General features: G+C 40.6%; 1 protein-coding gene across 1 annotated transcript in view; it reads left to right on the forward strand.

Moving 5' to 3' along the window:
• CFAP58 (cilia and flagella associated protein 58) overlaps positions 1–22104 on the forward strand; it is a 144924-nt gene that overhangs the window by 20685 nt on the left and 102135 nt on the right. Inside the window, exons 6-9 of the mRNA XM_054983438.1 lie at positions 8964–9101; positions 12085–12244; positions 14914–14996; positions 15961–16152. Coding sequence (XP_054839413.1) covers positions 8964–9101; positions 12085–12244; positions 14914–14996; positions 15961–16152 — 573 coding nt within the window. The remainder of the gene's footprint in view (positions 1–8963; positions 9102–12084; positions 12245–14913; positions 14997–15960; positions 16153–22104) is intronic.

Here is a 22104-nt window from a genome sequence, read left to right on the forward strand (position 1 = left end):
CCTGTAGTTGTTTTATTATAATATAGTCAGGTGAATAGACTCTCACTCTCTGACTAGGTCTCTGTTCATACTCTGACACTTCTCCTCAATATTTTTTTCTAGTAGCATTATTCTTTACCATTGTTCATGTCTCACTGAAATGTTGAAGTCAGATAAATAGCAAAACATGGCAAATATACTTCGCTGTCTGTCATGTTTCTTTTTGAGGTTACCTAACTGAATGCTGGTAATGGTTTTTTGATAGAAGTTGCTGCTGGAGTGTAAAGTATCTTTTAAAACAAAACATAAATGTGTAGCCCTTTTGTGGCTTGGCCTTAAAATGGTCCTCTGAAATTAGTTTGTTTTTTCAGCCCATTTCCTCTCATGCTGCATAGCCTTCAGAGAAGTAATTTTGGTAAACAGCAAAAGAGGGTTGGTAATTGTAAAACAGTTCTTCCTAGAGCAAAATTCTTTAGGAGTTGCCTGTGTCATTCAAATTTATGGTCCTTTTCTCCCTTCCAGTCCTTGACTGAGTGTGGGTAGAAGTGTGTGACAGTTGTTAATTCAATGGAAAATCTCAGTAAAATCAAACAACACCATTGTTTATACAGGGCTAAAGAAGAAGCTCACTTTTCTGTAGAGATTTTTTTTTTACTGTTGTAAGAATTACACATTTTGGATGGTAACTGTGAGCCAGCTCTGACAAAATAATACAATGCAGCCACTAGAATGACGCTAAGAGCCATTTACACATTATCAAGCCCTTGCTTCCCCCGCATGACTACTTAGGGAGGTCAGGGTGCCCAGTTTGGTGGGCAACATCCAACCTTTGGTCTTGTTTCCCTGCTGCCACTTGATACAGAGGGGAGGGAGAAAATATGTGAGCTTGTTAGCAGTTTATGAATATGGCTGTATCATAAACCCCTCTCCTCATGCGCTTCAGGCACATGGCTCATTGCCTGGCTAGGCAGAAGAGTTCCCGACCTGGCTGGAAGGGAAAATCACGGGCATGTGAGTCATGAAGCAGGACTAGCTAGCAGCCCTGCAGCCTGGAGTTGTGCAAAGATGTAAGACAAAAGAAGACTTCCAAGAGTTCCCAAATTAATCTTATCCACACCCTGCCAGTCTTCCCCTTTCCTCCTCCCTTCTTATCCAACAATCACAGTCATCAATCACCTTTCTTACCTTTAGCAACACCAGGAAGGTTTAATCAAGCCTTTCCCATTTTTTAGTCTCCGGAGACAGCCATTAAGCTATTGTTCTTGGGGCAGAAGACACAATCCTGTCCCAAAATATGTTCCACAGTATAATTGGGCTGCCCAGCTATACCTGTGTGTGTGTGCATCCCAGGATTCTACGCACACCCTCAGATGTGAGTCTGAGCCTTCTCCTTCCTCTTACTGTGAAGCGCTGGTCTCTCAGCTGCTACTATCTTTGGACATCCTCTATCTCCTAGACTGGTAAACATCACCCAACCCTGAATCTCTCTCTCCTCTTCCTCCCTGTTTTATAGCTAGCTCTGTGTATATGATGTGTGTGTGTGTTCTCCTGTGTTTGTTTTTGCAGCCCCTTTAATAAAACCATTCCTGTTAAACGCCTGCCTGGTTCTTTCAGAGAGTTCTTTAAGGCAGGGGTGGGCAAATTGCGGCCCGCTACAGAGTTTTTTGTGGCCCGCCAAGACAGTAGAAAAGTGTGATAGGGTACATTTGTCTCATTAAACTGATTCTAAAATTAAATGTGCTTGCAGCTATAGATGATATGAAATTAGCACAATAAATAAATTGAATAAAACGACCACTATTTTATTTAATTTATATTTATTGATTTTTATGATACAATTTATACCTTTTCTGAAATGCAAAGTTAACTAATGAATGCAATCATTTTAAAAGGTGCGGCCCTCCGCTAACCTCCGCTCCCACAAAGTGGCCCCCGAGCCAAAACAATTGCCCACCCCTGCTTTAGGGGAATGATCCTGGTATCCATTGGTGGATATCCTGCTAGTTACCCCCTCTCACTGCGTCTCCTTGTATGCTAATTCTCCAACTTGTAAGGAGGACCCCCCTTTAGGGTATAGGCTGAAACAGTGACCTGCCATGCTGCAATGTCACTTCCAGCCACATAATCAGAAGTGATGTCATTGTGTAATGGAATGCTCTAGAATTTCACTGAAACGCTATGTTTTTTACAGTAGTTTTGGGGAAATCCTAGAATATGACGCTGCACTGTCACTTCCACTTATGCGGCTGGCTGTGATGATGCAGTGCTGTGGGACACCATATATGAAAGTCCCCCCCCCCTGCCCCAGGAGTTGTCAGTTGGCAGCTCTGTGACCTCTAGATTTCTGATTGACAGACATGGTTGGGGAATTCTGGACCCTGGTGCATGGGGAGAGAGAACCTCCCCCCTGATGTTGTTTTCCAGAACCGAAATGGCCCTGAGGAGGTGCTGTGTTTCTGCAGTTGGGCAAATAATGGTTCCTTTGGGCTGCTTTGGGTCAGGAAAATGGTAACAGTGAAAGGTTTATGCCCCCTCCCCCCAGATGCAGATTGGGCCTATATGTTCTTGGGAATTAAGTTCTGAGTACAGAACCCCTGTCCTTGTTAGTGACCGGACATGCAGGGGACAGCAGGATTTCATAATGTGTGAATTAACCCTAACTTTGCTCAATTAATGTGCTAGATGCAGCTCTTGTCCCAAAATGCACTGAGTAGGGAATATTCTGTCCAGTTTTAATTTTAACTCTAAAGTGCCTACTGATTGTCATGCAGTGGTCCTTGTCTCCCATATGCTTTTCCACGTATACAATAACAAATCCCCAGCAGAAGATCTATTAAGCAGAAGAAAAGGCTGGTATATTCTAAGATGAAAATACTTTTGACTGAAGATAGATTTGAACTGGTAGAGAGACACTAAGGCTCTAGCACAGGAACAGGCAACCAGTTTTGTCTGTGTGCTGGAAAAAAATGGAATATCTGTCTATGAAGTTGTTGTGGTGCCAACATACAAAGGGGGAGGAGAAAACAAGGATTGTACTTGGCTGACTTCCGGCTTGGGATCCATGGAGGTCTAACGCAGCTCAGGGAGCTGGGCTGTCCGAGTCACTGTTTGTAGGGCTGGAGGGGTGCAAACTGCCCGCAGCCCCCTGTTCTCAGGCGGAGAACAGGCAAGTATGCTCAAGACCTTGAGGGCGCATTGATCTTGGGTGTGAGGGGGGTTCTACGTAACGAGCCCCCATCCACCCTTGAGGTCCCACCCGAAGAGAGGTTGCTGAGATCTCTGCAGCGACTTTGGAGTCAAATTTTGGCATAAGACCTACATGCCCAAGCTTCAGCAAACTAAGAAGGGAACCTGAATCGATTGGATAATCGAAGCAGCGATTACAACCCAAGAGAAACATCTAAGAAGGTAAAGATTGCTCTCTCTCAACTGATTACAATAAGAAATAAAGTGACAAAGAGATCTAGAAAACTGCAAAAGACTTGATATATAACTGAGAAAACTCCGGCAAATAAATTATTAAAAAGTGACATTGTAAAGAAAAGTTAGAGCGGAAAAAACGATTATTGTTTACATACCTGCGGCTAGAAAGAGATAGTGGACTGTGAGAAACTTTCAACATCGCGAGAACTGCTGTGAAACGGAGAGGAACAGGAAGTGCGTCAGAACCATAAAGAGCTTGACGAGAAGCGGCTTGTAAGCAGCGGAAGTGGAATATCGCCATTTTTGAAGAGGGCAAAGCTGCGGCTTCAAGGAAAACGGAAGTAGGCCATCTTAGACAAGGGTAAGGGTGGCTGCCCCAGAATAAAACCATAGAGAAAAGACGCCCGACATTTTGGACCGCGTAAACATCAGTTTTTACAAAAATAACTTAAACTTTGACTTTTAAAAATAAAGGAAAATAATAAAATCACGCCACGGAGCTAAGGAAAAGAGCAGACTCGTGGGAGCGAAGTAGAGCTAGCCCCATGATGTCGAAGAAGGAATGGCAAATGGCACTGGAAAACCTAGACAAAAAAGTTTCGGAAGGGAATAAAGAGCTTAAAGATATGATGCAAAAGATGGCGAAAAATTTGAAAGACTTTAAAGAGACACTTAAATCGGAGATGGCAGAATTAGCGAAGAATATGGATCAGGTTCAAAAAGAAATGCAAGTTACACAGCAGAGAGTTAACGCAGTAGAAAAGGCGGCTGATACCTTGGCAGATGTGCAGAGAATGGAGCTGAGAGGCGTGAAGGGAAGAATGGCCGTAGCTGAATGTAAACAAATGGAAAGACAAGTGAGATTTCGTGGAATCCCGGAAGTTTTGGAAAAAACAGCCCAAGAGCAGATTACAGAAATTTTGGCGGCATACCTGGGAAAAGAAGAAGAGGAGATTGCAGCACTTCTGGACGTGACATACAGAATTAACTCAAAATTTGCAGCTCAAAGGAAGTTACCAAGAGATATGATTGTGCAATTTACAACTAGAAAGACAAGAGAGTCAATTGTGAGTAAACAATTTCAGGACCCATTAGAGGTTGATGGGAAAGTGGTGAGAATAATGAAAGAACTGCCCAGATCGGTGTTGTTGGAGAGGAAGAAGTATAGAGAGCTGGTCCAGATGTTAAAAGACATAAAAATCAGATACAGATGGGAAATACCTGAAGGACTGGCTTTTGAATTTGGTGGTGTAAGGAAAATCATCAGATCTGGCCAGGAGATGGAAAGGTTTATCAGGGACAATGAAAAAGACTTACCAAAAGGAGCTAAAATTTGATCATGGAGTGTAAAATCATATCTTGGAATGTAAATGGACTAAATTCACCTTTTAAACGTAAGACTATTTTCCACTGGCTTTTAAAACAAAAATGTAATATAGTGTGTTTGCAAGAGACACATATTAAAAAACAGGATGTGAAATATTTGAAACTTGCAAAACTTGGAAATGAATTTGTAGCAGCTTCCAAAAAGAAAAAGAGAGGAGTTGTATTATATATAAAGGAGGAGCTACAGCCAAAACTGGTTCTAAGTGATACAGAAGCTAGATATATTGCAGTGGAAATAATTTGGAACTCTAAGAAGATTTTGGTGATTGGAATTTATGCGCCCAGTGGAGCAAAAGAAAATTTTTTCAAGGACTTACAGGAACAATTAGATGAATTGACTTATGATCAAATAATTTTGGCAGGTGACTTCAATGGAGTTACAAATTTGGAAGAAGACAAGAAATCTAAAAGTGCACAGAAAAAGAGAGGACTTTTGCCAAAATTGTGTTTTGCGATTAAGGAACAAGAAAGTCTGGAAGATGTGTGGAGGAGACAAAATCCGAAAAATAGACAATATACATTTTACTCTGCAAGACATTTTACACTATCAAGAATTGACATGATCTGGGCCTCCAAAGAACTGGTGGTATGGACTAGAGATGTGGAGATAATGCCCAAGGTAGGCTCAGATCACAATCCAGTTATGTGGAGATTTGGGAAAAATTAAAAGAAAAGAGGATGGAGGATAAATGAAGACTTGCTGCAAACGGAAGAAAATATGGCGTTGTTACGAAGAGAGACCAAATTTTTTATACAGTGCAATTTGAATAAGGATGTACCAACTAACAAGGTATGGGACACATATAAAGCTGTTATTAGAGGAACGCTAATGGATCTGAATGCAAGAGCTAGGAGGAGTAGGGAAGAAAAGAGACTTGAAGTTATGGAAAAAATTAAAGCCAAAGAGAGACAACTTAAAAAAAGACCAGGAAAAAAGAAAATATTTCAGGATATGAAAATCCTGCAGGAACAATTGACGGCAATGAACAATAGAGAATTGGAGTGGAATTTTTAAAAAAATGAAACAGAAGTCGTTTGAAGGTGCAAATAAGCCTGGGAAATATTTAGCGTGGCAATTAAAAAAAAAAGGGGAGAAGAAAATCATAACTAAGATTCGAGAGGAAGATAAAACATTGACAGATCAATCAGCCATTAGTAGAGCCTTTTTAAAATTTTATGCAAAGCTGTACCAAAAGAAAGAGGTGAACAGAGATTCAATAGCGGAATATTTGGAGAAAGTGAAGCTTCCAGTAATTTCAGAGGAATGGAAAGAGAAGTTAAATAGGGAAGTGACAGAGGAAGAAATAAAAGAAGCTATACAATCAACAAAATTAGGGAAAGCACCGGGACCAGATGGAATAACAGCAAAGTTCTATAGAATGATGGCCAATGAGCTGACACCGTTTCTAAGTGAGGTAATTAACGGAATATTACAAGACCAAAAGATTCCTGATTCATGGAATGAAGCTAATATATCATTGATCCCGAAAGATGGACAGGATTTGACCAACGTTAAGAATTATTGGCCAATTTCGTTGCTGAATAATGACTATAAAATATTTGCGAACATTATGGTGGAAAGATTAAAGGGATGGATGTCGGAATCTATTGCAGAAGAACAAGCTGGATTCCTACCCAATAGACAAATTAAGGACAATTTAAGGACAGTAATAAACGCTATTGAATATTACGATAAGCATTGTGATAGGGAAGTTGGTTTCTTTTTTGTAGACACGGAAAAAGCATTTGACAATTTGAACTGGGATTTTATGTTTGCCACTATGGAAAAGCTGCAAATGGGAGAAAAGTTCACACAAGCAGTTAAAGGAATTTACAAAGACCAGTGTGCAGCAATTGTAGTTAATGATGATTTGACTAAAAAATTGAAAATAGGTAAGGGCACAAGACAAGGTTGCCCATTATCTCCATTGTTGTTCATTTTGATTTTGGAAATTTTGCTGATTCAAATTCGAGAGGACGATACAATCCGTGGCATAAAAATAAAGGAATTTTCCTACAAAGTCAGGGCATTTGCGGATGACGTAATGTTGATAGTGGAAGATCCAATGGACAGTATGCCAAAAATAATGGATAAAATAAAGGAATTTGGTGATTTGGTGGGATTTCATGTGAACAAAAAGAAGCCGAATGCAAGTTTACAAAGACGTAACATTAGCAAGAGTTCACAATCAAATTTGCACTACCATGCACCAAATGTTAATTTTAAACTATTGCTATTGTATGTGAGGTGATTCTTTCTCAAGACCCTGTGTGCTTCCAGCCTGCCCTTTGGGCTCCTAGCTATTACCTGATTTTCTCCTAGCTCAACTGCATTCCTGCTTTTGGCTTACTGTTTGGTATGCATGAAAGGGTTGTCTATATTTGATCTAGCATCAGAAAATTATGCACACAAGAAATTATTTTTATTATTTGTATATTGATTTTAGTTCTTGTTTTTATCGATTTTAACTGTTCACCGCCCAGAGCCCCTGGGGATGGGCAGTATATAAATTGAAAAAATAAATAAATAAATAAAAATAAAAATTATGACTGTTACCTGGAATAGGACTCCTTGTGAGTAAGTGGGCAAGGAGCAAGGCTATACGAGAGGGGTAACTACAGGATAACTCCACCAGTATTTACGGGGTCCTTTCCCCGAGACAAATTAAACTTAACTGTGCTCCATTGATTAATCCTTGATCTTAGGTGGGGATTCCATCACAGAAGGAGGGTATCAGGATGGGCTAAGTGGGGTGACACAATGAGACCCTTTCTTATAACAGCTCACACCCGCAGCTGGGGAGGCAGTAAATCAAATCACCTCAGTCCTCTGCATTTGCATGAATGTCTCATGCCTAATCTCATGTGGGACTCAGCAACTCTGGCTGGAATTCCCCCACTGCAGATCAGGCTGCATTAATCCAGAGGTCTTGTGATTTTTATATCGCAGGTGGCTATTAAACAGCTATTAAGTATGGCGGAGGCCGGGGCCGAGTGCTTACATTACAAAGATATGGAACATATGAAGCTGCTTTATGTCATCTATCTTAGGGCCACTCAATGTCCCTGGACTTCCCATCCCCTCACTCAACTTGAGTCCCTCAGATGTCCACTCACTGGACACTGGGGGGTCCACCCCCAATTTGTCCTGCAACAAATGTGCAGCAGTGGATGGACCAAAGGGCTCTCCATCTTCTAGAATGGGCCTTGCCCCAGGCCCAGCAGTGGTGGGGGCTTCTCTTGGGAGAGGAAGCTGGGGATGGCATGGCTGACACAGGCAAGGCCAGCAGCATCTGTCCTCAGGGGTGGGAAGGGGGCATGTTGACCATTTATGGAGGGGTAGGACTTCCCCTTGCAGGGACAGGCCCCCTTGCTGGGGCGAGGTTCAGAGCCAAGGAGGAGTGGCTGCATGTCTCTGAAGCTTAAGAAGTGGCAGCTCAGGGAGGATGAGAGGGAGAAGGGCTTTGTGGTAATAGAACCCAACCCTGCCAATGAGTCCTTTCCTGCAATGAGGCTCCATCCCTTCAGTGCAAGCCAGAACCCCCCTCCCTTGGTTCATCAATTTCTTACATCCTTACACTGTTGGTCTGTGTAGCCCAGTGTTGTCTGCTTTGACTGGCAGTAACTCTCAGCCTTAGACATGGGTTTTTCCAGTCCTGTTTCCTGTGAAACTTTAACTGAGTATGCTAGAGACTGAACCCAGACTTCTGCATGCAAACTAATTGCCTTACTGCTCAGCTATGGCTCTTCCTTTTATTAATGTAGTTTTTTACTAAAATACTGAGCTCCTTTTTGCTACTACAAATGAAATTTGTTTTACTCTTCTGTTATTTTGCAGTTATTACAATAATTGTTGTTATATACTATGGCTGCCAAATGGCAAACAGGAATTAAAATATCTGCCACCTGTGAGAGAGTCTTGCAAAGATCCTGAAAAAATACGCCTACTGTGTTATTCATTATGAGTTGTCACCCATCCTCCCAGTTGCTAAATAGTTATCACAGTTCTCGGTGTGTTAATAGTTTAATTAATGATTAAAATGATAGAATAAAATGTGAAGGTGTTTCCATCTCCCTGAAAATCTTGAGAAGCTTGAAGTAATGCTGGTTTATTTGAGTAAGTACAATAAGCAGATTGCAAACAAATTTATTGGATTTGCATTGCAATCTTTCAGATCCTGAATGAAAGAGCCACAAAAGAACTGGAACAGTTTACAGCGAGAAATTCCAAACTCCAGCAAGAGAATGAACAGCATAGCTTGGCCATTGAACAACTCATGCAAGAAAACCAGCAGAAAAACACAGAGCTGAGAGTAAGTCCAAGGTTACCTTTCTGTAACATCATAATTGCAATTCTGAAATAATATGGTACCATATCGGAATTTCTGTATGTTTACATATGTGAACATTTGATCTTTTTGCGTGTCAGTTATTTGAGCATGTGACACTGCAGCCTTAAGCAAGGTTACATTCTTCTAAATCCATTGATTTTAATGGATTTTAAAGGGGGTAACACTGTTTAGGATTGTACCATGAGTGTATATTTAGACTAATGCTGTGATGCATTGTGCTACCTTTCTGATGTTTTGATTGTTTTGGAATAATTCAAAGTAAAGGATGAAATATCTTACTAAATCAGAGCTGGAGATTAGACACGGGCATGAACCAAAAAAACCCCAAACTACGTGAGTCATGGTTCGTAGCATTTCACGAACCACGAACTTCTGACCTTTTCCCAGTTCGTGGTTCTTGAGGCTGTCATTTCACAGACCCCGCGCTGGAATTGGCGTGGGAGCTGTGAAACTGACAGCCTCTTTTCCTGCTGCCCGGGCTGTCAGTTTCACAGACCCTGCATGGGGTCTGGAAAACTGACAGCCTGGGCAGCAGGAAAAGAGGCTGCTTTGGCAGCAGGAGAAAGGGGCTGTCACTTTCACAGCCCCCCGTGCCGGTTCCAGTGTGGAATCTGTGAAATGACAGGCTCTTTCTCCTGCTGCCAGAGGCTGTCATTTCACAGCCCTCTGCCAGTATAATCGGCTGAACCCAGCGCAGGGTCTGTGAAACTCCGAACCCGGCCACGAAATGGCTGGAAAAATTCATTTGTTCCGTAAACACGCTTTCCCACGGAACGTGTGTTTCAGTACAAATGAACCAGCCATTCCGTATGGAATTTTGTTCCGTGGTTCGTTTCATGTCCATCTCTACTGCAGATGTGAATTGGAAAGGGTCAACCAACACGACTTGATTAGGAGAGTTTGCAAAAAGTACTGAAACGTAATATATGTGAAAAGTGTTCATGTGTGTTGTTTGACAAAAATGTACTCTTTCCACTGATACTTCTGTTTTATTTCATTTGAATCTCCAATACTTTGTGATTTTTGCACTGTTTTTGTGGCATCCTAGAAATGGCTGCCTTTCAAAGGTAAGTCAGTCTTTCATTAAGATTAAAGGCACTATATAAAACCCAAGATATTGCCATTGTTCATCTATTGCATCTAATCTCCTCCACCTAAGAGCATATCTGTGATTACATGGCTTATGTTAAGGAAGAGGACAGAAAACCAATAGTTTATTGAACTTTAGTAAAGTATAACCTGTTCTCCTAAATGGAGGAAGTAGCTTTCTGATTAAGAATTCTCTTTCAAGAAGTGCTACTGGTTAAAACAATGAAAACAACTTACAGGTATATGCAAAAAGATTTAGCCAGATGTAGTGTAACATAAGGATTCTATTCCAGAGCTACAAGTTGTCAAGATTACATGAGAAAATACCTGATAGAAAAGATGTCACTTCTAATGGCAGAGTTGTCTATTGGAAGCAGCAAAAGCATGCATACAGTATGTGTGCATGCTGAGGAACAGATATCCACACGCAGCCTCGCTTTGTATTTAGCAAAGAAATATGAGTTCTTTACTTAAGGAGCTTCACTTGGGATAGGAAAGGAGTAGAGATAGTATTCTATCTATCTAGACTAGGATGCTGAGCATGTTCTTCACAAATGGCTGCAAGATGGAGCAGAGAGTGAGGAGAGGGAAGGTGAAGATGGAAAGAAGTAAGTCCCTAAGAATACCAATCTGCATTTCAAAGGGATTGCTCCAGACTAGAGAGAGAGAGGATGGAAAATTCCTGACCCTTCTGTCTCCCTGACTCTAGATAGTCTCTCTCTGTAACCTGAGGCTAGGAGACTGTGTAAGTCCTTCAGTTCCTACAATTGCAAAATTATAAAACCAGTGATCTTCCTTTTGGTATACTGAATGTAGTGTGGAAAAAACAAACAGCATTGTGTTACATTGTAGACTAACAAGATGGATTGTAGCATAAGGTTTCATAAGTAAGAGCTTATTTTTAGCATATGAAAACTCATGCCTTAGTCTTCAAGATACCACAGGAAACTTTGCCATTTTTGTTGCAACAAAAATGCTTTTCTGCTGCTTTTCTTTATTATCATATTTTTTTCTAGCCAGCAGCACTATGAATTGTGGGGAAAGTCACATCTGCCTCTGCTACTTTGCTGCTCACTCCCCCTTGCTGCCTCCTCTCCTGCCCTGCCCTGACAGCTTGCATAGCCATCTTCCCACGACTTTCACAGAAGCAGAGGGAACTACAGTGTTTGTGAGAGCTGTTATTTTTAAAGAATGTGTGTTGTACCTTCCTTGCTTTCTACTGCTGCTAAAACTCAGGAGTGCTCACATACTTTCACACATTAGGTACATTTGCATAGAAAGACATATGCATGCACACACGTTGAAAAGAGAGCTCTAATTTAATGTTCCCACTTTGTTTTTCCCCCCCATCACTTGTATACAGGAAACAGAACTAGTGGCAGAACAGAAGAGAGGTGCAAACTTCAATTTACATGAGGAAGACTCAGTAGCCCTTCCTCACGGGTGGACAGAGTTGAAGCCATCCAGGTGGTGGAGAGAAGCTTTAGCTCTTGCTTCTGCGGGAAGGTAGTAGTTAGCTGTATTACCAAATATTTTCATGGTACTAAGAAGCCCATGAGTTCAAAGAGAAAAGGGATACACTCTGGAGAGTAGAGGATGAAGAACAGGCGCAACCATAAGCAGGTCTACTCAGAACCCTACTCAGTTCTATTTGATGGGGATTACTTCCAGGACAATGTTCTTTTGATTGCACTGATGGTGTACTTCTTGTAACTTGTATTTTATTGGAAATGGCTATTGCTATTACTGCCATTGCTTTATTTTTCCTTAACACATGGCACCTATCTTGGTAGCAGAGAGGCTATGAGCTGTTAAATTCTATGACTATTGTATCTCCATTGCTTGTCTTACATAGGCAAGAGAAGATGAGGTGTCTCAGATGCGTCAAGAAATTGCAAAGCTTACCAAAACAAGAGAGCTTATGCAGCGGAAACTACGTACTGTGGAGGAACATAAGGCACAGGCAGAAAATGAAAGGGACACCCTTAAAAACCAGATCAGTGGGCTGGAGAAAGGTAGGAGTCAAATTCAGAGTAATGGTGTGAACAGTTGGTTGACTGACCAGTTTTTTTGTTCCAATTAAAATCTCTATGGCAGTTAATACTGTTGACCATGATCTGGATCTCCTGACAGAAGTAGGCTTAGTTGGTATGGACCTGTGTTGGTTTAAATCCTTCTTGAAGGGCAAATTTCAGAAGGCATTTCTAGACTTCAGTTCTGCCCCAGGATCTTTGACATCATCTTGCTCAAATATTTATCTTGTTGCCTTTGAAAAGGCTGCATGGAGCCGCTGGAACAAATCATCTGTAGATATGAGGCAAAATATTATTAATATGCTAATGATACAGTTGGCTATATTTCTCCTTTCCACTTAAATCCAGAGAAGTTGTGGTTGTTCTACAAGGAAGCAGACCTGATCACTGTCATTTATGCCTGAGTAACATCCAGAGTAGACTACTGAAGCGTGCTGTACTTGGAGCTGCCCTTGAAAATAAATGAGAAGTGTTAGCCAGTTCAAAGGAGAGTTCTAATGGGAATTCACTGCAAAGAACAAAAATAGCCAGTTCTCCTGTAACTCAATTTTAGGTGCTAATTTTGACTTTAAAGTCCTAAAGGATGAGGGTCCAAGGTATCTGCAGGATAGTCCCAACCCATATCAACCTGTGCAAGCCCTGAATTTAAGAGATGTGGTCTTCCTATAGAAACTTGCCTTGTCTGAAGTCAGCTTTTTGGGACCTGTAGGGGGCCTTTTCATTAACTGCCCTCATGCTATTGAACTCCCTTCCAAGGAGGTAAGACTCACTTTGTCTTCAGGAGTTCTGGAACAGGTTAAAGACTTTTTTAAAAAAATCCCAGAAGGCATTGAATGGGTTCTATTTAATGCTCCTTTGTTTTAACTGTTGGTAATTTCAATGCTTTTGTGCCTGTGTTTTAGATAGCTCTTTTAGGAGTTGATAGTTCTAGTATATTTAATGTTATGTTATTTGATTTGATTTTTTAATTATTAACCACTTTAGGTGCCTGTAGCGGGCAGAAAGGGGGTTGTATAAATTAACGCTAAAAGTAAACAAATTTCCATTCGCTATATGTCCTAAGGTACGTTTACATGTTATTGGAAAGAACAGGTTGCTACATTTTCATAGCAGGACAAGCCTGCTTGTTTTGAAATATTAAGGAGCAGATGGGAAGTTCAGACTGACTAGGAACCAGCAGTAGCAGTGACACCAGTGGGCAGCAGCTTGCCCATTATGGCTCACTGATCCGGGGGAGGCCACTAGACAGCAAGAAAAGTGCTGTGGCTGCTGCTGCTCTACCCGAAGCATTCTGAAGCACTTCAGAAAGCTTTGCTTCGGTATTTCTGAATTGGCTCAGCAATCCTAAGGCCAATTTGGAAATACCGAATCATTCTGAATCTAGCCCGATTCAGGTTAAAAACCCGAATTGGAAACCCAAAGCGCACACCCCTTGATCTGAGTATAGTGGCTGAATTGAAGTTTAAATGCCTGAGTTGTAAATATCAAATATGTTGCTTGAGATTCCTGAAGAGTGTTTTATAATATAAACACATAACTTTCTGATTTCAGTCCCTATTATGGGTTCAAAGAGTTCCAGCACAACTTCAGATGCCTCTGTGGCTAGATGGGTAGCAACCTGAGAAAGGGCATTCTCAGTCTTGGTCAGGGTCCCCAGGTCCCCTGGGAGCTAAACTGGGGGATGATGTGGGCCGTGGGGGTGACAGGTATTTACCCTGCATACAAAGTGCGCACTTCTGTGCCCACCCATTGCTTCAGAAAAAATTCTGCTTTGATGCAGAAGCGGTGGGTCATGCCAGGGGCTAATTCTCTTCTGTGCCCACCCATTGCACTGTAAAAATTTCTACTGTGATGCAGAAGTGGTGGGTTATGCCAGAGGCTAATTCTCTAAAAATTGGCCCAAAACTTAGTGTTTGGGGCTGAGTTTTAGAGAGTTGGCTCCCTGTGCGACCAGTCACTTCCATGTCATGCTGGAAATTACATCCTTTTCTGGTGTGACAGTTGGGCGCGTGCACACTTTGCATGTGTGCCTCAGGCTTGCCTCCACCCTTTCCAGGTTCCTCTTTCCCCTGCCGCTAAGTATGCAGTGGCAGGCAGCAGAAGCTGGGGGATCCCTCACTACAGTAGGGGATCTGGCAAGCCTGATCTTGGTGCCAAGACTTTGGAACTTCCTCCCCAGGGATATTCATCTGTTTCCCTCTGTCATTGTCTTCTACCAGCGGATGAAGACTTCTTTTTGTTTTTTTGGTGTTCCCTCACTAACTCTTGTGAGCCTTCCTCCCTAGTTGTGTGTTTTTATGTGTTCATGTGTTTTATTACATTATTATAAATATGTTATATATTTTATTTTAAAATGCTATTTTTAATGTTTGACATGTTTTAATGTTTGACATATTTCAATTTAAAATGTTTGCTTCATTAGGGACCCTGAGTTGAATCAAAAGGTTGCCTGGAAATGTTTTGAATAAAATAAATTAACTTGCTCTACAGCTTCTCCATCATGTAGCTAGCTACCACACTTTTAAGTATTAAGTTTCTAAAAAAGGGACACTATTACTTTATTGAGCAATTAAATAAGTTTTTAAAACTCCGAAGTGTCGTGACTGGTTCAAGCTGGGTAATCTGAACATTGCATTTTTCTTGTGTTTTAGAGCTGGATACTGCGAAAAAGCAAGCTGAAATTGATAAAAAAGCTATAGATGAACTTGTGAGAGAAAGGGATATCTTGAACAAGGTGAACTTATACTTTTAATTCTGGAAAACAGATCTGTCCTCTCTTTGTACTTAACTAAGCACTGCGGAGCGGGATGTTCATTTTCAGTTCAGCATGAATGTGATTCAAGTAAGAATGCAAGCAAAAGCCACGCACAGATTCAGTTTTTATTTCTAATTTTATAGCACTAGTTTCCACTATACTGGGACATTAGTGAACAGGATTTGATTTGATAATGAAAGCTCCAGGCTTTTCTCACTAGCATTGTTCAGTAGGGAAGTAGTATATTTTTCTCTCCAAAATGAATTGCCCTGGATGTTAAAAGGGCTTCTCTGTATTTTTTAAAACCTATTAGAGGAAGTAGTATAAGCTCAAGCAAATAACATGATGCGGATAATTTACCTGTATTGAAAAAAGGATCCTCTGGACATAGTTGCTGCTAATCATGTAACGAAAATAATATATAATGTGAACATGCAGCTGTTCACAGTTGGAGTGCATATATGCTATCAACTCCAGTGGAATTTAAGGAGACAGTTGGGTGCAGGATTACAGCCCCAGTCATTCCTATGTAGCAAAAAGCTGCCTGATTCTATTCATTGTAAACTTTTGTCTATAGTGAATGTGTATATTTAAAATGGATTGTCTTGTATCTTGGGAGTGAACATTAACTAGGTGCAGTGTACCAATTCCAAATGCTTAGAAAAAGTTGGTCAAACTAGTTGCTACACAGGAATTGTGTGTAATAGTCTCTTGAAATTTTGTAAAACAGCTACAAAACACCACAGCTGAGAATGGGTGAACAATGTCTGGAGTGGTTGCATAACTCACTCTGTCCATTCCGAGCTCATATTGTGCCCCCAGCTATTTTTCCACTTGCAGTGAAAGTTGGAGTAGAAACACACACACAGCTCCTTTTCAATAAAAATAACATTAGGAGACTTCAAAAATGTGTATTGTGACCACCTCAGCCTTGTGTTTCCAGAATTTGCTCAAAGCTGCCAGTGTCACTCAAAAGCAGATGAACCTTGTTAAGCTCCATGAACAATCAAAGAAGAATCTGGAAGAGGAAATTCAAAATTTTAAGGATGAAGCTCAGAAACAGAGAAAGATAATCTTTCAGCTGGAGAAGGAGAGAGACCGCTATATCAATGAAGCTAGTGAGCTCACACAAAAGGTAAGGCTCAGGTGTTTATGGGAACAATTAATTTTGCTTTTCAGAACTGATAAGATGCCCCATTCAGTTCTTGACTTTATGGTTGAGGGCTTTCAAGGCTTTCTCAGTGCTACAAGGATTTTATTGATGTTTTTAGGAGTTATAATTAGGCTTCTTTGTGTTCTATGTCTTCAAGTCTCACCCAAGTACAGAATCTTGTATTATCAGTTAATGTTCTGAAAATTCAGAACTTTTAAAAAGGTTCTTCTAACCATTATGGCTCTGCAGAAAAATTTGAAGGTGTATGAACAGTGCTTTCTGAAATTTTAGAACCCGCAGGGGATAAGGAAGACTAGTATTCAGGTCAGGATCGTTATGGTGCCCAACAATTCACAGTTTCAGATCTTGACGTGGAGTCTGCATTGAATGTCTCAATTGTTTATTAATTTATTTGTTTAACTTGAAATATTTATATCTTCCTGTTCCATACAGCTTAACAAGCAAGCTTGAACAAGATTAATTTAAAACAAAGAAAAAGCATCCAACATCAACAAATAGAATAAACCTTTGTACCAAACCCCCACATTTTTTATCACACCAATATGTCAACAGCAAAATTAGCAACAGAATTATTGTAAAAGTTTTTTAAACATTGTTTTGGGATTCAGAGCAAGGTGCTGTGCAGATAATTTATTTGAAGTGTTAACGGATTTAGAGACAGAAATTGAGCCATTTATATGACTTTATGGCATCATGGCTCTTTAAAAAAGTACCAGCAGTGGGTCAAGGGGCTTGAATTGAATTTATTTATTTCGGTTCACAACCAGCTTTAAACTAGTAAAATAAGACATTCCCTTATTTGGTATTATACAAGTTAAAACTTCAGTTAAAATAGTACAAATATAAATACTATAAAATCTAATTAGCATACATCACATATCTTATAACAGTTATCATAAATATAGCTCTGCATAAACTCTTTAAAATTAGGAAGCAGAGATCTTAAACAGCCACCATATGGTAACCTCCTAAAGTGGTCTGAATTAAAGCCCAGATACGCCTGGTTGGTGTTTGTTGCGTAATTTGATCACTGTTGCACAAAATTTAGCTGTTGCCTTAGTAGAGGCTAAAGATTAGTCTTTTAATAGATTATCTAAACATGCACTGTCCGTCACTGTATCAGCTCTATTTATAATTGGAAAAATCGTCTGAACTCGAATTTCTTTATAGAGGGGACAGCGCAAAAAAAACATGTCCCATGGTTTCCACCTCAGCTAGGGGGCAGGGACAGATCCTCTCAGAATATGGAATCTTTTTATATCTCCCCTCCAAGGTCATTGAAAGCATGACACTACATCTGGCCAATGTAAAAACCCTCCTATGGGAGGGAAAATCTAGGAGCTTGAGATACTGGGCCATATTCATACTAAATTTAGTCGCCTCAGGAGCCCTAAATCCAGGAGATCTTATTAGGTCTTGTTGGCGTTCTATATCACAAATTCTTTGTTTAATTGTGAGCTTTGTCTGGTCGATAGTTTGTATTAGAAGGGTACCGATAGAGAGGCCCACTCTTTTCAGACTTCCCTCAACCATATACAGCCATCTCGGCTGGTAGGTGTCTTGTATTGCAAGAAGAAGAAGGCCCTTTGGGTTCCTGCAAATTTTAAGCCACTGAAAAGCAGAAGCCAACAAAATCCTTGCCTCAATTCTCATTAATCCCGTTTCTAAACGAAGGAGGGAGTTAGGGACACCTGGAGGGACTTGTAGAATGGCACACAGAAATTTAGATTGTATCCTTTCTAGAGATTTCTGACTCGTTGCCGAGATATCAATAGGAGTGCCATACAGGAGTTGAGCTATTACTTTAGCCTGAAAGAGTTTCAGTGCAGCGGGAACATAAAGACCCCCTTTAGCATGAAAGAATCTCAGTATTGCATGCATAGTTTTCTCAGCGTTCTCTGCTCTCAAATTGCAACGTGCCGCATTAGATCCGTTTTCCTGAAACACTACTCCGAGGTAGGCAAATCTATTGACTTGCTCAATTCTGTTCCCTTTCATCAACAGCGTTCTCTTTTTTGGGCACCTACCAAAAGCCATAACTTTAGTTTTATCGTAATTGATAGAAAGATGTTCTTTTTCACAATAGGTGGCAAAACTATCAAGTGCCCTACCGAGACCCAACGGGGTCCTTGATAGAAGGAGTGCGTCATCTGCATATAATAAGATCGATATATGGCACAGAGCAGCAGTGGGTCCTCTTCTGTCATGATTTGATGCACTTTTTGAACACATTTGGGATACTAATGGTTAATTAAATGAAATCGTCTGGTTTTATTTACCTTACCTGAGTGTCTCAGGCCCTTTTAATCCATAATAGAATTTTATAACTATTCTGTGCTATGGCCTGTGGATTGTTACAAAAGATAGGCAACCTTTAGCAAAGATTGTTTAATGCAGCCTCTTTTATGAGTGGCAATGGCCAGTGACATTTATTTACATACAATTGCAATGAAACATAAACTAACCTTGAGTTTCGTTGTGCTCTGATTCTATTATTCAAATTTTGGTTAGAGAGAGGCCTGCCAATAGCTCACAAAACAGCTCTAGTGGCAGTTTTGCACAGGGAATCAGTTTGCAACCTTTGGTGCCTGCCTGAGAATTAAAGTTCACTCAAGATGTTACCAACAAGAAAGTACAATATAGTAGAAAAATCAGCTATTGCTCTGTTGACTGAGGTTGATTTCTAAAGAGAAAAAGAATGTAAAAAAAAACCATGCCTGGGTGGTGTAAGGACCTGCCCTGGCTCCACCTTGATTGGGGAGGAAGAGTCCTCAAGGGGTAATGAGCCCCTTATGGTCCCTGCTATACCTAAGGCTCCCTGCTCCCCAGGGCCTACAGGGGAAGGCCTCCTGCTTCCTCTACCCACTTCAGTCTTCTGTTCAAGAGGCAATGGAACAGGCAGACCAGAAAGACCCCAAGTGGACTAGGAAGTGCATGCCTGGCAACTCAAGTTGTCCTGCATCCCAGTGTCATGTAGGAGAGCACCACTCTAGATATTTTCAGGATCCAGGGGCCAGTTCTGTCTACAGAAACAGGTGTAACTGTCAGCTCTCTCTCTCTCTCTCTCTCTCTCTCTCTCTCTCTGTAAGCCTTGTTGAGCCCTAGCCTTTGCTGGTTCAACTTCTCTCCATCCTAATGCATGCTAGTCCTGGTCTGGACAGCTCCCTTTTACCCAGCTTCTTCTGCCCAGCTCCACCTCCTTCACTGAAGATCTGCTTCAGCCTAGTCTGATTTTGACTGCCTGCTGGAGATCCTGTGCCTTCTTTTGTGGTTGACAAGACAGGTGGGGAGGGGAGACACTCTTTTTGCAAGACAGAAGAAATAGCTTCTGGCAGCTAGAGTTTAATTCCCAGTGGAAGAACTGACATTCCTTCTTTTAGTTTGCCATTTGGGGAGAAATTTAGACAACAGGTAAACATGAGCAGCCTATTGTCACCAGACTATTCACTAAACAAGTTCCTTGGAGAAGGGGTACATTGATAATGGAATACATTCCAATGGGTTACAAAAAGGCAAAGGAACAGACCTCTAAAAAAAGTTGTCAAAAACAAGCATAGATCAAATATACTAGAATAGAAGAATAATTCAAGGTTGATTTTAAAAAAAGAATTAAGGAAGAGGTAGAGCAAAGATATTTGCAAACTGGAGAATCCTGAAAGAATCAGAATTTTTCTGGCTCAGCCATTCCTAGGAGAAACTTTGTCCACTTTGTTCAATACGCTATAATTAGCTGTGACTAGTATCACCAATGTCTCAGAAAAAGAAGAGAGGACCCCAGCCTTTTAAGTGGATTGTTGTCCTAAATATTTTCAGTAAGCATTAAGTTTTAATTCCTCATAAAATATTTCTCATAGACCTATGCTATACAGTTTGAGAACTGAAAAAGCATAGGGAAGTTTTGCTCCTGTAGAATGGTTTTAAAAATTCTAACAAAGGCAGAGTCAGCCTCAGACATAAAAGTGCTACCTTAGAAAACATAGTCAAGTAGTTAGTTTATTATTGTACATTTGTTCGTCAGCTTCCAAGCTTCCAACACATTCAGTGACCTACTTTCTAATTCTGATCCATTCTAAACGATTGCTGAGCTAGGCTTCAGCTTTGAAATACACATTATTGATTTTGATCTCACTTTTATTACTATTGGCAACTTGTTTTTAACAAGAAAAAAGAAAATGTAGGAGCTACACTATAAACTGGGTCTCGGCTTTCATTTTAACCTGTAAGCAGTTTTTAAGCCTCTCTGGTGTCAGCGACAAATGCGCTGGAGCACCATCATCGCTGCTGTAAGAAAACTTTCTATATTTAGATGTGCTTTATCTCCCGACTTGGTCAGAGATACCTAGTAGAGTAATCAATTAATTAAGCCTTTGCCCCAAAGCTATCACACAGAAAGGCCCTACTATATATCAGCTCTGCTTGAATTCTTTCATTAGGGACTATGGTGCTGAGCTGACTGCAAGCTCTGGCATTACTGAGCAGCTGTTCTTAAACATTAACACCTTCTCTTCCTTTGAAGGTACAAAAACATTGATTCACGAATACTAGTTCTCAATGAAAGCTATAGTGGACAAATTCTAATAACTATTGCCTATTCTATTACTATCCAATCAGGAGGACTGCTAACAAAACTTTTCTTTACCTTGTTTATTTGAAATACTAGAAGATCAAATTTCATTATGTTTGTGTCAAGTAGTGCTGTCAATAACACCACTGAAAAATCACTCCTATTCATTTGAATTCCTCATTACTCAAAAGTTTGTTCCCCCCCGCCCCCGCATTACTTAGATAAATGAAACTGAACTGTGCATAGCAAACATTTAAACATTTCTGAAAGAAATATTTCTTAGAAACACACTGAATGCCTTCATGGTAGGGATATGGAGTCTCGTGCTGGTCACTTCCCTTTCTGGTATCCAGCTGTACATAGAGCTAGGTGCAATGATGAATGTTTTCTAAGCAGAAATTGTAGTTGTGAAGGAGGGGTTTTTTTGCTTCACAAAAAATTATAAAAATACAGTAAGACCATAGTTTTATTTTTTTATACTCTTCCCTTCTATAGCCAAGATAAAATTCTTATTTTTTTATGCATGGCCAAAGTGAGATAGGAAGAAATGCATTTTATGTTGGGGTTTGGTCTTGTCACAATCCCCACATTCAGTTTTAAAAAGTTTTTTTTTCTTTCTTGGTGGAAGACAGACAGGAAGGGGAAAGTCAGTTGCTCCCAAGCCTTGCCAAGTACCAGCTATCAAAGATTTGGAAATGCTAATTGTCTTCCTAGCTGGTTACAATGAAATGATCAGCTCACACCTTAACTGGGAATCTGACAGCTAGAAGAGAAACAAAGGGCGTTGAGAGGCTAAATTGTAACTTCTTGGAGATTTCAGGAAAAAAATCTTTGACCACAAGGAGTGGGAAGACAGAGATGATAAAATCTCTTGACTCAGAGGGAGAGGGGTCCATTTTTGGCTGATTCCATTTGAGGGAAGAGTCCAATAGCATCTTTAAAGACCAACTCGATTTCCAAGGTATGAGCTTTTGAGAGTCAAAGTTCCCTTCATCAGGTCTGGAAAAGGTCTTATCCACTAGTCAAGGAACCAGGAATCCATGTTGGCAATAATGGATAGGAGTATTCCAGCGTTGCAGCACATAGAGACTTAAGCCACTACACAAATTCAGAGTGGCTTGGAGTAGGTCAAAAGCACACTTGCGGGATGTCGAGTGAGCACACCCAAAAGAAACATGGCCAGTCAGAGATAGAACAGAGCATAGGAGCGACAAGGCATGGTGAGGTGCTACATCTCAGGGTATATGGCTCGTTATAGGTCCAAAGGCTTGAGTTATAAACCAAAGATTTGTTTCTCTCCCAGCCCAGAATGCAGTGGGGGATACAAGGTGAGGTATGCCATATGACTG

Source organism: Eublepharis macularius, chromosome 6 (assembly GCF_028583425.1).
Source record: "Eublepharis macularius isolate TG4126 chromosome 6, MPM_Emac_v1.0, whole genome shotgun sequence".
Classification (NCBI taxonomy): Eukaryota; Metazoa; Chordata; class Lepidosauria; order Squamata; family Eublepharidae; genus Eublepharis; species Eublepharis macularius.